General features: G+C 59.8%; 2 protein-coding genes across 2 annotated transcripts; one reads left to right on the top strand and one right to left on the bottom strand.

The window, feature by feature from the left end:
- The first annotated feature begins 1,533 nt into the window (after positions 1-1,533).
- Positions 1,534-6,498, top strand: PRSS57 (serine protease 57). Its single transcript, XM_052644271.1, has 5 exons — positions 1,534-1,612; positions 1,871-2,024; positions 2,874-3,018; positions 4,669-4,932; positions 6,271-6,498. The coding sequence occupies exons 1-5, from the start codon at positions 1,534-1,536 to the stop codon at positions 6,496-6,498; spliced, it is 870 nt and encodes a 289-aa protein (XP_052500231.1).
- Positions 6,499-7,437: 939 nt separating this feature from the next.
- On the bottom strand, positions 7,438-13,753 carry FSTL3 (follistatin like 3). The gene is made up of 5 exons (XM_052643675.1): positions 13,586-13,753; positions 12,049-12,234; positions 9,499-9,714; positions 8,713-8,940; positions 7,438-8,622 (listed from the first exon to the last, which is right to left on the bottom strand). The coding sequence occupies exons 1-5, from the start codon at positions 13,686-13,688 to the stop codon at positions 8,567-8,569; spliced, it is 789 nt and encodes a 262-aa protein (XP_052499635.1). The 5' UTR covers positions 13,689-13,753; the 3' UTR covers positions 7,438-8,566.
- Between the last annotated feature and the right edge of the window lie 786 nt (positions 13,754-14,539).

Here is a 14,539-nt window from a genome sequence, read left to right as displayed (position 1 = left end):
TCCAGTAGTCATGTATGGAAGTGAGAGTTGAACCATAAAGAAAGCTGAGTGCCGAAGAATTGATGCTTTTGAACTGTGGAGTTGGAGAAGACTCTTGAGAGTCCCTTGGACAGCAAGGAGACCAAACCAGTCAATCCTAAAGGAAATCAACCCTGAATATCCATTAGAAGGGGATGCTGAAGCTGAAGCTCCAATACTTTGGCCACATGATTCGAATAGCTGACTCACTGGAAAAGTCCCTGATGCTGGGAAAGATTGAGGGCAGGAGGAGAAGGGGGTGACAGAGGATGAGATGGTTAGATAGCATCACTGACTCAATGGACATGAATCTGTGCAAACTCCAGGAGATAGTGAAGGACAGAGGAGGCTGGCCTGCTGCAGTCTATGGGGTCGCAAACAGTCAGGCATGACCGAGCGACTGAACAACAACAACCTGAGATGGGGACTACCCTGGATTCCCCAGGGGGCCCAGTGTCATCACAGGGTCCTTATAAAAGGGAGAGGGGAGGATCAGAGGCAGAGAGACGGGAGATGCTGTGCTACTGGCTGTGAGGATGGAGGGAGGAGCCGCAAGTCAGGGACGCAGCTCCTCTAGAAGCTGGAAAAGGGGCAGCCAGTACTCCCCAGGAGCCTCCAAAGGGACCAACCCTGCCCACCCCTGGATTCAGCCCTATGAGCCCATGTTGGAATTCTAACCTGCCTCCCAGACCTCTCATTGCATCTCCACATTAGCGGGGCCTCAGCAAAGCCTCCCCAGGGCAGCACAGGGTCTCTGACCTGTGTGTCCATAGGCTTACGAAGGCCCTGCCTCCCTGCCCCCTCCTTGGTCTGAGGCCTCCTTGGCTCTCCAGTGCTCACAGGAGGAGCCCCTGCCCCTTGGCCCCACATTCGAGGGCCTGAACTGACCCAATGAGCTCGATATTATCTGACCACCAGGCCCTGTGCTTCCGTTGTGAGCCCAGATCAGTGGATCTACACCCTTAACCGGGAGAAACGTCAGCACCAAGGGTGTGGGGGCCTTTGTCACATTACGCTCCACCTCTAGCACCTACTAGAGGCTGGTATACAATAGGTGCTCAATACATGCAGCAAAGGCAGCAGGAATCACAGGGCTTTCCGGGGCTGGGATTGCACATGGGGAGACTGAGGCCGGAGGCAGTGACCGGCAGGGCTGGGGCGGGACTGCCTCCATCTGGTGAGCTGGCCCCCAACCTGGAGAGGCAGCCAAGGCTGCAGTGCTGCTGGCTGCTTAGCAGTTTCTGGTGAACCGGTTACTGGTTACTCGGTTTCTGGGTGAACAACATGGCCCTGGAGCCCTCACACCTCCTCCACTGCTGGTCTCCCGGGCAATTATGATTGTCATCAACAACCCCAATGCAGGAGAATCATCGGGTTTTCTAAAATGCTGGCTCAGAACCGGCCGTTGCTGGCGGGGCCTCCAACCACAGGCCACAGCCCCATTCCCCTTTTCCTGGACGTTGGGTGGGGTGTGGCCCACTGAGCTCTCCAAGGACACACCTGCTTGTGACAGCCATGGGGCCTGGGGTGGGGGACTGGGGCCGCCTGCTGCTGACTGTGACTGCTGTCCTGACACTGCCCATGAGGCCCCCAGGTGAGGACCCCCAAGTACTCCACCCAAGCCTGCCAGAGGCCCACAGGGACCCACCCAGGAAGCCCCAGCCCCCTGCATGGCTGCTTCTTTTGGGGGGGGCAGGAGGCCCAGCCCCAGCCTCAGGTTTTAGGGAGTCTGGCCCCCCACTCCGCAAACTCCAGGGTCTTCTCTTTCCGTCTCTGTCTCTCCTGCCTCCCCCCAGCCTGGCCCCCACCCCATCCTGCCCCACCCCTGACAGGCCACCCACCCTGCCTGCAGGCTCCTGGGGGGCACAGATCATTGGGGGCCACGAGGTGACCCCCCACTCCCGGCCCTATATGGCATCCGTGAAGTTCCAGGGCCAGCACAACTGCGGAGGCTTCCTGCTGAGGGCCCGCTGGGTCGTGTCGGCTGCCCACTGCTTCATCGGCCGGTGAGTCTGGGATGAGGGCATGTGTGGGCTGGGGGGTGGAGGGGGCTTGTGCAGATGGGCCTCTCAGCTGGGCAGGGGGAGTTAACAGAGAAAAAGGGGCAGGAGAAGGAGGGACGTACCGGCAGCCGTGACCATAAGCAGAGTTACAACCATTGTATTCATCCTGAGTGTGTGCTTGCATGCATACTAAGTTGCTTCAGTCATGTCTGACTCTTTGAGACTCCATGGATTGTAGCCCACCAGGCTCCTCTGTTCATGGGATTCTCCAGGCAGGAATACTGGAGCGGGTTGCCATGCCCTTCTCCAGGGGATCATCCCAACCCAGGGATCGAATCGCAGTCTCCTGCATTGGCAGGCAGGTTCTTTACCACTAGCGCCACTTGGGAAGCTCTCGTTCTGAGTATATTGATACAATAATTACTAACATTACTATTGAAATTATTGGAGGCAATGCTATAATCCAGATGGGAATTAGAATAAATATAATGAGTGTTATATTCATTTGAAGTATACTGTTATAATAAGTATTCAAATTAATAGTGCAGCAGGACTCTCCTGGTGACCTGGTGGTTAGGACTCCACACATTCACTGCAGGGGCCATGGGTTTGATCCCTGGTCGGGGAACTAAGATGCCACATATCATGTGGAGTGGTCAAAAAATATATATATATTGCAGCGATTGAAGTTAATACCTTAATTGAGATGGGAGGGTGATCAACTCAACATTTATCATCACAAGCTGGCAGGAGGATGGCATGGGCTTACTTCCCAGGAGGCGAGAGACTGAGCCTGTGTGAGGCGGCCCTCACCTCAGCCTTGCTCACATTCCCCACCCATTCCCCCCACAGAGACCCCGGGACAGGCCTGGTAGTGCTGGGAGCCCATGCCTTGCGCACTGTGGAGGCCACACAACAGGTGTTCAGCATCTCCGCTGTCATCACACACCCAGACTACCAGCCCACCACGCACACCAGTGACATCTGTCTGCTGCAGGTGACCCACTGCGTGGGGATCGGGCCCTCGGTGCAGGTCTGACCTGTCCCTACCCCTCCCCTTACCATGGCCTGACTTGTTTAAAAACAGCTGTTAGGCGCCTGTGAGCACCCGTGAGTCAAGTCACTCCCTTTGCTGCCCTCTGGAACACCCACACCGCCCGCTTGGCCTGCTGCTCGCTGAGCGGTCAGCACCCTAACAGGCTCTGACCCCCAGGCCTTTGCACTGGCTGTGGCCCTGCCCAGCCCATGTTCCCCAGACTCCAAGTGGCTTTCAGGTCTTTGCTCAGTTGTCCCCTTCTCGGGCAGCCTCCCTTGATGACCTCCAGTTCTCAGCTGCCCCTGGCTCCCCCCTTCTTACTCCATCCCCTCTTCTGTGTCCAGCACCACCCACACCTTCTGGAAGCACCTGTACCACTGGTTCCACCTCTGCCCTCGAGGGCGGGGATTTTTATCTCATTTGTGGTGAGTTATTGTACACAGCAGATGCTCAACATTCACGCTGAAAGAGGGAGACAGTGAGGCTGTGGGGCCATCAAATACCCTGATCCCTGCCCCCTCAGGCCCTCCAGGGCGTTTCCTCCCTCCCCGCACATGCGCCTCTATTTGGACCTCACATGGCCCTTCCTGCTTGGGCGACAACCCTTCCCACAGCCCCCACCTGGGGGGCCCCAAATTCAACCCCAGGCACTCCGGGGCTGCCATTTAAAGGGAGAATATCCCCAAACTGCCCTTGAAATGTGGTGAAAATCAAACAGAGGGGACATCAACACAACAAAAATGAAACCCTGGGAACAGGAGGGTCTAGGGTGTGGGGTTTTCTTGGCAAAATATAATGTGGGAAGCCAGTGTTGGCAGCCAAAGCTGGCGTATGAATTCTGCTCCTCTGTGAAACCCATAGCCTGGAACCCCTGCTATGGTTCACCTAGCCCACTGTGCAGATGAGGAAACTAAGGCCAGGGGTGATCAGGGATGCACCCAAGGTCAGGGAGCAAACACTCAAACTAGGGGTCCAAGTTGTTCATTCCATAACTGCTGATTGAGTGCCATCTGTGTGCCAGGAAACCATGAATACACAGCCATGAACACACAGCCCTGGCCTGGCTCCCTCTGAACTCCCGGTCTAACTAGGTGGCAGCTGAGTAAATCAGCCTTGACAGGAGCACATGGGAGCCCAGAGGAGGCATCTGTCCTAGACTGGCAATCTGGGAGGACTTCCTGGAAGTGGTGTCTAAGCTGAGTCCTAAAAGCTGGATAGGAAAGGTGCCCCCAAGCAAGGGGTGCAGTGTTACAGTGTGAGCAACTGTGCAGGTGGGCGGAGGGAAGGGCCAACTGATGGGCCAAGAGGTTTTTTATCCCTGTGTCCTAAGGGCAATGGGCACTGGAGGAGAGCTCAGAGCAGGGAAGGAGATGTTGGTTAGCAGGACCCCTGGGCAGCTGCAGGGGCGAGACTGGAAGCATGGAGGCTGGTGAGGTCTCATGAGCAGGGCCCCAAGGTGACAGAAGCAGCCAGGCCCTCTGACAGACTAACAACAGCTACAACTGACTTCTTTCCACAAGGACAGGAAGAGACAAGGAAATGTAGACAGGAAGGGGTGGCAGAGGGCGGCTGCAGGCAGGCCTAACCTCCCAGCACCTTCCGCCCCCGCAGCTGAACAGCTCTGCCACCCTGGGTCCTGCCGTGGGACTACTGGGGCTGCCGCGGAGGGGTGCCAGGCCTCCCCGGGCTGGGATGCGCTGCAAGGTGGCTGGCTGGGGCTCCGTGTCTGACTTCGAGGAACTGCCCCCCGGGCTGATGGAAGCCGAGGTCCGTGTGCTGGAGCTGGACGCCTGCAACAGGTCCTGGAAGGGGCAGCTGAGCCCTGCCATGCTCTGCACCCGCAGTGGGGACCGCCGGCGACGTGGCTTCTGCTCGGTGAGATGTTCATTCTCAGTCCTGCCTGCTTGCTGTGTAGGGAAACTGAGGCCCTCAGAGAGGTCAGAGCTGGTCAGAGAGCCTTGGCAACTAAGTCCCAGCTTACCTTTGACCAGTTGGTGAGGCCTGGGAAGGGGAGGGAGCCTCCAGGGTCACAGGGCTGCCATGTATGGCTGCACAGGTTGTGCACTGCACAAAGGACTACAGACTTGTGTCTTTAAAAGCAGTGTCCAGATCTCAAGGAAGATGCTTCTGCTCCTAAGCCTTTGTATGGATTAGTGGCAAACCTGGCCCTGATGCTCAGGGAGAAACACAGCCTGGACTGGGAGCAGGGGAGTGTCTTTTGTTCTAGCCAAGAGAGTGTGTGGTTCAGATTCTAGAGCCCAACTGCCCAGGTCCACATTCAGACTGAGCCACTTCTTACACGTATGGTCTTGGAAAAGTCATCTCACTTCTCAGGACTTCACTTTCTCCATCTGTAAAATGGTCACACCAATAGGACATATTTCTTTGGGTCAGAGCTGATTTCTGGTGAAAATTAGGGTAATAGGTCTGGGGAGAGGAGGAAGCAGGGATTTTAGGGTGAGTATTCAGGAAGGCCTCTCTGAGGACAGTACTTTTGAGACTGGAGGAGCCTTGAGAATATCTGAGGGGAGACAAGTTAGGCAGACAGACCAGTCACAGGGCTGCTGTGTACAGTCCCGCAGGTTGTACATTTCACAAGGAGCTGTAGACTTGTGTGGTATACAAGGAGTGTCCAGCAGGGGGAAGTAATGGGTCTCGAGGATAGGCAAAAGCCTAGAGGTTGGAGCTTGGGCTTCCCAGGTGACGCTTGCGGTAAAGAACCCCCTGGCCAATTCAGGAGATGTACGAGAAGTGGCTTCGATCCTCCCTGGGTCAGCAAGATCCCCTGGAGGAGGGCACAGCCACCCACTTCAGTATTCTTGCCTGGAGAATCTCATGGACAGAGGAGACTGGAGAGCTATAGTCCATAGGGTCGCAAAGAGTTGGACACAGCTGAAGCAACTTAGCACACACAGGTTGGAGCTGGGTTTGCTGCAGAAACAGCTGGCATGTCTGGCTGGAACCAAGTGAGTTGGGGGAGAGGAGGGCAGATAAGCAATGGGGGCTGGCTCCTCCAGGCCCTAAAGGCTGAGATGACGTGTTTAGTCTTTGCTCTAAGAGCATGGTCCTGGCCCAGGCTCTGGGGAGTGTCCATGGGACATAACAGGGTTTTGAGGTAGAGAAGGTCCAGATCAGATCTACATATATTAGCTCTTTTAAGGAAAGTGAGGCCCAGTAAGGGACCCCTGACCTCACCTTTGCCTCCACCCCCAGGCGGACTCTGGAGGACCCCTGGTATGCAGAAATCGGGCCTATGGCCTCGTCTCCTTCTCTGGCCTCTGGTGTGGGGATCCCAAGACACCCGATGTGTACACACAGGTGTCCGCCTTCGTGACTTGGATCTGGGACGTGATTTGGCATGGCCAGCGTGGCTCCCAGCCCAGGACCACTGGGGGCCGGCAGGCGTTGTCTGAACCACAGCAGCACCGGGTACACCACTGAGATGGCAAACGATACAAATAGCTCTGGCCTGGAAAACTCCGAGGCTGGAGCAGAGGGTCCATGAGCCCCTAAACCCCAGGAAGCCTGGTGTCAGGGCGGGTATGGGGCATCAGTTCCCAACAAAAGGGCAAAATAACAATAAAGTGTTAACTGACTACAGATATGATGGTCTACCCCCAAGGCCCACCTACATGCCCTTCAGCTTCTCCTTGGCCTCCGAGTGGTCAAGGGTCCAGCTCCACCACCCCCTCCCTGAGGGACCCTGAGCCACAGGACCTGGACTCACCATCCTCCCTCCCCCTCCCCACGCTGACCCCCCTGGAGTTTCCCATCCCCGCCTCACAGCCCAGGCTGGGGACAGCCTCCTGGCCTCCTCAGCCCCTGCCTAGAACGCCATTCCTCTGTCCTCCGCTAGACCCATTCACAGATGGGGAAACCAAGGCTGGGAGAGAGTGGGGTCTCAGGTTGGCCCACCTCCGTGTGAAGCCTGATCCTCTAAAGGAACTTCAGGCAAATGGTGCCTGGCTGGCAGCAAGGCTGGGTGAGCCCCAGCCCAGTGCTTTTACTAATCATGTCAGTGTCATTTGGGCACCTCCAACCCTTCCGGGCCAGACCGCCATCTCTGGACCCTAAACCAAGTGGACTCTTGGGGCTTCCCTAAGCCACCCAGACCTCATTCCTTTCCTCCCCTATCCCATAAAGGCCAAGACTCTCCCACCCAACCCCATGCCACCCGCCTCAGTTCTATGCCTGCTACTGCCCACAACTGAAGCTGGATGCTGAGGCCCAGAAGTAGGCAGCACCTGCCCCAAGAACATGCGCTTGTGTCTCTTCTGGATGCTTCCAGAAACCCCCACAGCACCCCAGGCTGGTAACCCCCTCCGAAAGTGGGGGGACACAGAGGATCAGAGAGAGGGGAGCAGAACAAGGTCTGAACACCCACAGTGTTTTTCAGTGTTTATTTCTTTGGCAGGTGAGGCAGGACCCCAGGGCGGGGGAGATTGCCCTGTTGGCAGGCTTGGGCGAACCCATTACTAAAGGGCACTTTTCTGGGTGTCACAGGTAAGGCACTTCCTGGAGGCAGGGAAGGACATGGATGAGCACCACTGCCTTGGGGAGCTGTGCTCCTGCCCCACTGGACGCCCCTCCCACTCTGGGTCTGCACCTCTGGTCTACAGATGGGCATGGGGAGGTGACACAGAGCAACAGTCCAGGTGGCAGGAGGAAACCCAGCTGGCAGGAGGAAACCCAGCTGGCAGGCAAGGAGGGTTCAGCTGGGAACTGGGCCTAGATGCCAGGGCAAGACACAGGGAACGCCACCTGTGGATGGGGTAGCAGGTACCGGGGTGCCCCTCAGACACACAGCTCCAGGATGCCAGGTGTGCAGCAGGTCTTGGCATATACACCCCACCCTGGGCCAGTGGTTGAGCAGGGCCTCACAGGCCCCACCGGGTCCCTCCCACCCAACATGGTGCCTGCTTTGTTCTAGCAGATGCCTCTCCATACCCAAGGCCTGTGTCAGGAGGCACAGATGGCACCCCCATCCTCCAGGGACATGCTGGGAAATGGGTGAAGCAGGGGGAAGGTAAGTCCCTTGGTCACCCTGGGACTGGTGGCGGACAGTGGTTGCTTCCTTGATCTGTCTGCGGTCTGGGCATGTTCTGAAGCTCATCTATTCACACCCAGGCTGTGAACCCCCTCTCACCCCCTGGTCCCTGTTCTAGAAGGCCAGGGTACCTCCTCATTAATTGCTGGCAGGAAATCCCTAGACCTCTTGGTGGCAGCGACAATCATCAGAGTGATCCCCAAGGGAACATAAGTTTGAGGTCCTCCTGGGCAATAGGGTACCTGGGGTGGGGCCTGGGGGGGGCTGGGCCCCCACCCACCAGCCCTGCTCCCAGGCTTCTTTTCCCCAGTCCTTCCAAGATATCGTCGAGGGGCACCAGGGCTCCCACAGTGGTCCCTGTCCAGGTTCTGGGGAGTGTCCGTTGGACATAAATAGACTCTGCTGTGGCAATAAATAAAATGGGGAAGCCTTGAACGCCAGGCCCAGGCCGGTCCCGCAGGCTCACACAAAGTTCTCCTCCTCCTCCTCGGACTCAGGATCTAACGGCTCGGGGGTGCCTGCAGAGTGGGAGGGACCAAAAGAGAAATGCGGGCGCGGAGAGGGGCTGGGGGCTAGATCCCGCCGCTGCTCCCCGCCGCGTGCCGCACCTGCACAGCTGCCCGGGTGGCGCACGCCGATGGAGCGGCCCAGGAAGCAGGTGGCCTGGCGGAGATGGCAGGAGGACAGGTAGGTGACGTTGTTGTTGCCACAGAGTTCCTGGCCGGGGCTGGATGGTGCGGGGCAGGGCGCCGAGCGACACACCACGCAGTGCGCGCTGCCAGTCTGGTCCACCACACACGACTGTGGCCGCAGGCAAACCACGTGGGCGCAAGATTCTGCAGGTGGGGCGTGGGGACCAGTAAAGAGCGCTACTCCAGACAGGGCGGGGTATTCAGGCCTCTCCCCCTTGCTGCGCCAGAAGCCACACCCCTTCGAATGTCCCGCCCACTCACTGGTCCCACCTTTAGACCCGCCCCTTGTTGCACCGCAGTCACACCCCTTTCACGAACCACGCCACGCCCCAGATCTACCCTCAATCTCTCCCCACTTTGCGCCAATAAGTTTCTGACTCTCATACTCGTACTTCTCATCCCATAGGAGCCCCAGAAGCCACCTTTCCAAACCTGTACCCTACTCGTCCCTATTCCCGATCCCACAAAAGACCTGATCTTGTGATTCTCTCTTGGGACTATAGGCCCCGCCCACGAGCTCACGCCTAGGCCCCGCCTACCATGGGCCGCACCCAAATCCACGAGACCTACAATAAGCACCCTGGATTGTAGACCCCGCCCCTTCCTGCCAGTGACCCACCCCCACGAGCTGCGGCAGCGGCCTCTAACAGGATGCTCAGGTCCAGTGGCCACGCCCAACCCCAAGGCTCCGCCCCAACGTACTGCGGCAGCGACCCCGGTACATCACGCGCAGGTCCGGGTGGCCGCGACAGCGCGCGGCGCGCAGCTCGCACTCGTCGCGGTAGGTGGCGCCGTCAGAGCCGCAGACCTGCAGGCGCGCCGGGAGCCCGGTGCAATCGGGCGCGCACTCGCAGCGCGGACGGCCCCCCAGCATGCGGCAGGCCTTGCCGGGGCCGCACTCCACGCCTTCGCACGAATCTGTGGATAGAGGACACGCACGCGTGGGCTGCGGCGCGTGGCCGAGGCCGGAGGTCCTCCGAGACCCAGCGCCCTCGCTCCCTGTTCCGACGGGTAAAGGCCGGACCGGAGTGAGGCGCAGTCCGAAGAAGGGGCCCACGGTGGGGGGGGGGGACTGATTTGGGGTCTGGGGGAATTTCAGCCACTCCGAGGTGGACTAGTACTCGACGCTTTTCGTGGGACGGGCCTCTGTCAGGGTGCAGGGCTTCGTGTGGGCGGAAGCGAGGGGTCTCTGCCGGGAATCTGGGGGTCTGGGAGGAACAGGCTTCACCCCCAGTCCTGCTCTCGCTCCGCAGCTGGGCCACCCGCTCAGGCTGACGTCTGTTCCCTGATTTACGCGCGTTTCTGGGAAGGCCGGCGGGGGACCGGCTGCGTCAGCCCGGGGGGCTCCACCCCATCCAGGCGCGGGGCTGGGGAGGATGGGCAGCGTCTGTTCCTCCCGCCTGCCAGGACCTCCCCTGAAGAGGCGTCGGGGAGGGCGGGGCGTTGGCCTGGTCTGCGGTTCATTTCCTGAGGAGGGGGCCTCGCACAGCTCGAGCCCTCGAAACAGGGGTTATCGCCCCCCGCAGCTCCATTTCTCAGGTAGGGACATAAATCTCTGGCGTCCTCGCCCCCACTCCGGCCCCACGAAAAGCATGCTTTTCGCCTCCCAGGCCCAGTACGGCCTCCCACATGCCCCCACAAGGTGGTGCCCTTTTGTCATCATTTTACCAAAGGGGCCTCCCAGGTGGCGATAGTGGTAAAGAGACTGCCTGCCAACGCTGGAACAGGAGATGCAGGTTTGATCCCTGGGTCGGGAAGATCCCCTGGAGTAGGAAATGGTCATCCACTCCAGTATTCTTGCCTGGAGAATCCCATGGACAGAGAAGCTTGGCGGGCTACAGACCACAGGGCCCCAGAGTCCGACATAATTGAGCAACTGAGCAAATATATACATATACACCAAAGCGGGAAACTCACAGCTGTGAGTTGAGGAGAGCCAGGGCACCTAGGTGTGAGAACTCCAGGCCAGACCAGATGGACCCCCAGCTCCATGATTTGTGGGTCTGGGCCTATCTCTGAGCTCAAGTTGAAGTTTCAGCCTCAGTTGCCCTGAGTGTAACAGTGGGGCTGATCCGGAACTCCACCCTACAGGGTGAGCATACAGTGATGGAAGCTCCTTTAGAGGCCAGCCAGAGTCCCTCATGTCTCCCTGCCAGGGCATGTGGACTGCACCTGGGTGCCTCCCGTGCTGCCCGCCCACACGCACATCTGGAAACGCTCCCCCCGGGTGGCTTCACACACGCTAGAACAGAAGTGGCAGGGCTGAGTTCCTGTTGCCAGGGCCAGATGAGGTGGGGGGAGGGCATCCTAGACCATGTCAGGCCCGGGCCAGGCACTTTTTGAAGTCTGCCCTCCTCCCAAAACCCAGAGGGGCTTCTGGAGGGAGCCAGGGCACATGGCAGTTGAGTTCAGGACCACCCAGCCAGGCTGATCTGGTATTAATCACATCTCAGCCGGCCAGCCAGGCTCCTCGGCTTGGCCTGCAGGTCTGAAGCCCTCAGCTCCAGCTTCCATCCGGCACCCCTGTCCTGACTCCACCCACCTGGGTCTGATCCCAGGCCATGGTCCCACTCCCCACCCGCCCCACCATGGTCTCTCCATCTGGCAAACTCCTAATCATCCAACAACACCCTGGTTTCCAGAGCCCACCTCCTTCAAGTCATGTCCCCATGCGCTCTCTGGGTCCTTGCAGGTTCAGTCTTGCACAGGGGGCTGAGAGGGTCTCCAACGAGACTATGTCTTGACTTATTTATTCATTCATTGTGCCTTAAAAGAGCTCCTAGTCTCATGGAGGAGGCGGCATTTCACAGAACACAGTCCAGAAGGCAAATGCTTGTTAAACATACAGCTGTGGCCCTAACCACAGACCCTGGAACCTGCGAGATTAAGGGCAGATGTGTTTGGGAACACTGAGTGTGGGGTCACAAACCCTAATGGCCAGTCAGGGCGAATCCACCTTTCTAGGAGCTAGGTGTGCCTGTCTATCCACCATGTGGAGTGAAGGTGAGCAAGGCTGTCAGGGCAGAGGGCTCCTCTTGAGTGAGACCCTAGAGGCTGGAAACCAACCTGGGGAATCCTCTCTGCAGGAGGCTGAGTCTTGGGAGCCCGAAGGCCCCCAAACCCTCTCTGAGTCTGGGATCCCCTTGCCAGCAGCCTCAACCTCCCACATGCCCCCAAGACAGGAAGCTCACTCTTGCCTGTGCCGCCTCTGACCAAGAGACCATGGCCTTCTGCTGACATACAGGGTCTCACCTTTGCAGGGGAGGCAGTGGACGAGGCCTAGGAAGCCCAGGAGGCTGATCTTGTTCCCCGGGTGGGTGAAATTGGACCAGGCGGTGTCGATGTTGCCAGAGGCACAGCACTCAGCCTGGCTCACATCCGTCTTCAGCACCAGGCTGCAGGTGGCCTCTCGGCCCTGCTGGAGCCAGCAGACACCACCTGCGGACAGAGGGGCAGGTCCTACAGGGCCAGAGGTGCCCCCAGGTGCTCCTGCCCACACTCAAGCCTTGGCCTGCCAGCCAGCTGCTGGCCCATGGGGATGCATACAGTTGGTGCTCAGTAACTGCAAAGGGGATGACCGACCTCCCACCTGGGAGGGAGGGATAGAGAACCACACAGGTGTCCCGGCTCTGGCTGCAGATTCTTCTGGGATCCTTCCTTTGGGCTCCGGCCCCCACACAGCTCTACTGCCAACCCCCTCCCCTCCCGGCAAGCTCTCCCCATGGCTCCAGGCCCCCAGCTCAGGCCTGGCATCCTGCCCGACCAGTCAAACACCCGGAGCTGGACGTGTCAGGGTCAGTGGGCCCTAGAGCCGCCTCTCCCGCCTCTGCCCTCTGTCTAGACAGCGCCCGAGGGCACGCGGAGCCCCCTCGCCCGGCAGCCCCCCCTCGCCTGGCCCGCCTCTTACTCACTCCAACTTGGGAACATTCCCCTTGCATGAGCTCACTGTCTCCCCGGGGACGCGGCCTTCGGGGAGGGGGCTTGGCTCCCCCTCAGTGCAGGGTTGGGGTGGGGCTGCAGGGTGGGGTGGGGGGGACAGATGGCCCTCAGTTTCTGCACCGTTAAGTGGGGGCAGGAGTGGCCAGGGCCCCCATCCCAGGAGCTCCCAGGCACTGTGCTGAGCTCTGAGGGACCAGCTCAGTTCGAGGAGCTCGGCATCTTTGCTCCCCTTATAAAAGGGGAAACTGAGGCCCAGAGTGGGGCGTGTGACTTCCCCGGAGTCTTCACAACTGGCAGGTATGAGATTCTAACAAGTCTGCCTGCGCCAGACCCAGGAAAGATCTGAGACCCTGGCTGGAGATCTTGAGTCCAACCAGCCAGCCCTGCCTCTCTGGGACACTGGGACCCAGAAAGTCCAGGTTCATATCCGCTTTGCCCGGTACAAGCCGTCTGACCCTGTGCCTCAGTTTCCCCATCTGGAAACCGGGCATAAGAGTGCTCACACTGTAGGGCTGCTGCGTGGATTCCAGGAGGGAGGCGGCAGACCCTGAGCACTCAGTAACTGTCAGCAGCCCTGGGGACTAGTTCTTGATAATAAATTGTGAGGAGTCACATCTGCTCGCCTGACCTCCTGGTGACCCTCCTTTAGGTCTTTTAGGGCTGGGGGAGGGGAGCCCCAAGCATTCCCACATTCAACCTGCAGCGGCCATGGGTCATCACAGGTCACTGCTCTCTGCCCCCAGCTGCCACCGCCGCCGCGCCCCCCGACCTATCTATCCCCCGGCCCGCATTCCCGGCAGGCCCACGTGGGTGGCCCGCCCCGCCCGCCCCTTCCGGCCGCCCCACTCACCCGGCGCGGGGTCCCCCGAACCCATGGAGCCCACGAAGCCCACGGCCCACGCCAGGGCCCCCCAGGGCAGTGGCCAGAGTGGCCCCGGCGCCCGGGGACGCATGGCGAACGCAGACACGGCAGCGACCCCCGCGTCGGACGCGCGGGCGGCTGGCGAGCGGGCGGCAGGGAGGGCGGCGGCGGCACCACTTCCAGCGCGCGGCCGGCGCGCCCTATAAAGGTCCCGCGGGCTGCGGGCGGGGCGGGGCGGGCCGGCCGGGGCGGGGCGCGGGGACGGCGGGGCTCGGGGCAGTGTCGCGCGCGATGTGGGCGGCAGCTGGTGGGGGGCGGGGGCCCCACCCGGGAGCCGGGCCCGTGGCTTCGAGTTCGAGGTGTCACCGTGCGTTTGGGGCGGGGGGATTTGGCCAGTGACCCACGAAGAGTGCGTCTGCGGAGCCTTGCGCATCGTGGTCTGCATGTGATGGCTGGCTTGGCCCCAGTGTGCTCTGGGCTCCTAGCCTGACCTCCCCGTCCCCTCCCACACACCCGGGGACCTCAGCCCCAGCCACTCCCTAATCCAACCCTCCAGGCCACCCGCCTGGCCACCTGGTCCCTGGAGCCGGTGGGCACAGCTGGGTGTGAGCACGTGGGGGGAGGGGCTGTGGAGAGGAGACAGAGATGCAGACATACCAGTGGTCCCAACAACATGCCAACAACAATAATCATACCGCAAATCTTCCAGAGTGCCTACTGTGTGCCTTGCCTTTGCCCCCTCCTACCCTTGCAACAACCCCTCACGTGGCTTGAATAACCTGACTGCTCCTCCCCTCCAAGGGTCAGTGCTCTCTGTCCTTTGCCACCTGGAATCCTGGTTTCCCAAAATGCATGATGGGCTGGGAAGCATGCAGCCCCCTGGGGCCTTGGTGCAGAAGATGCTTTTCCTACTCTGGGCTGATCCCTTCAGTCCTTGGGGCC

This window comes from Budorcas taxicolor, chromosome 7 (assembly GCF_023091745.1).
Source record: "Budorcas taxicolor isolate Tak-1 chromosome 7, Takin1.1, whole genome shotgun sequence".
NCBI lineage: Eukaryota > Metazoa > Chordata > Mammalia > Artiodactyla > Bovidae > Budorcas > Budorcas taxicolor.
Note: the sequence above shows the minus strand (reverse complement) of the source record. Positions and strands in the feature narration are given on the sequence as shown.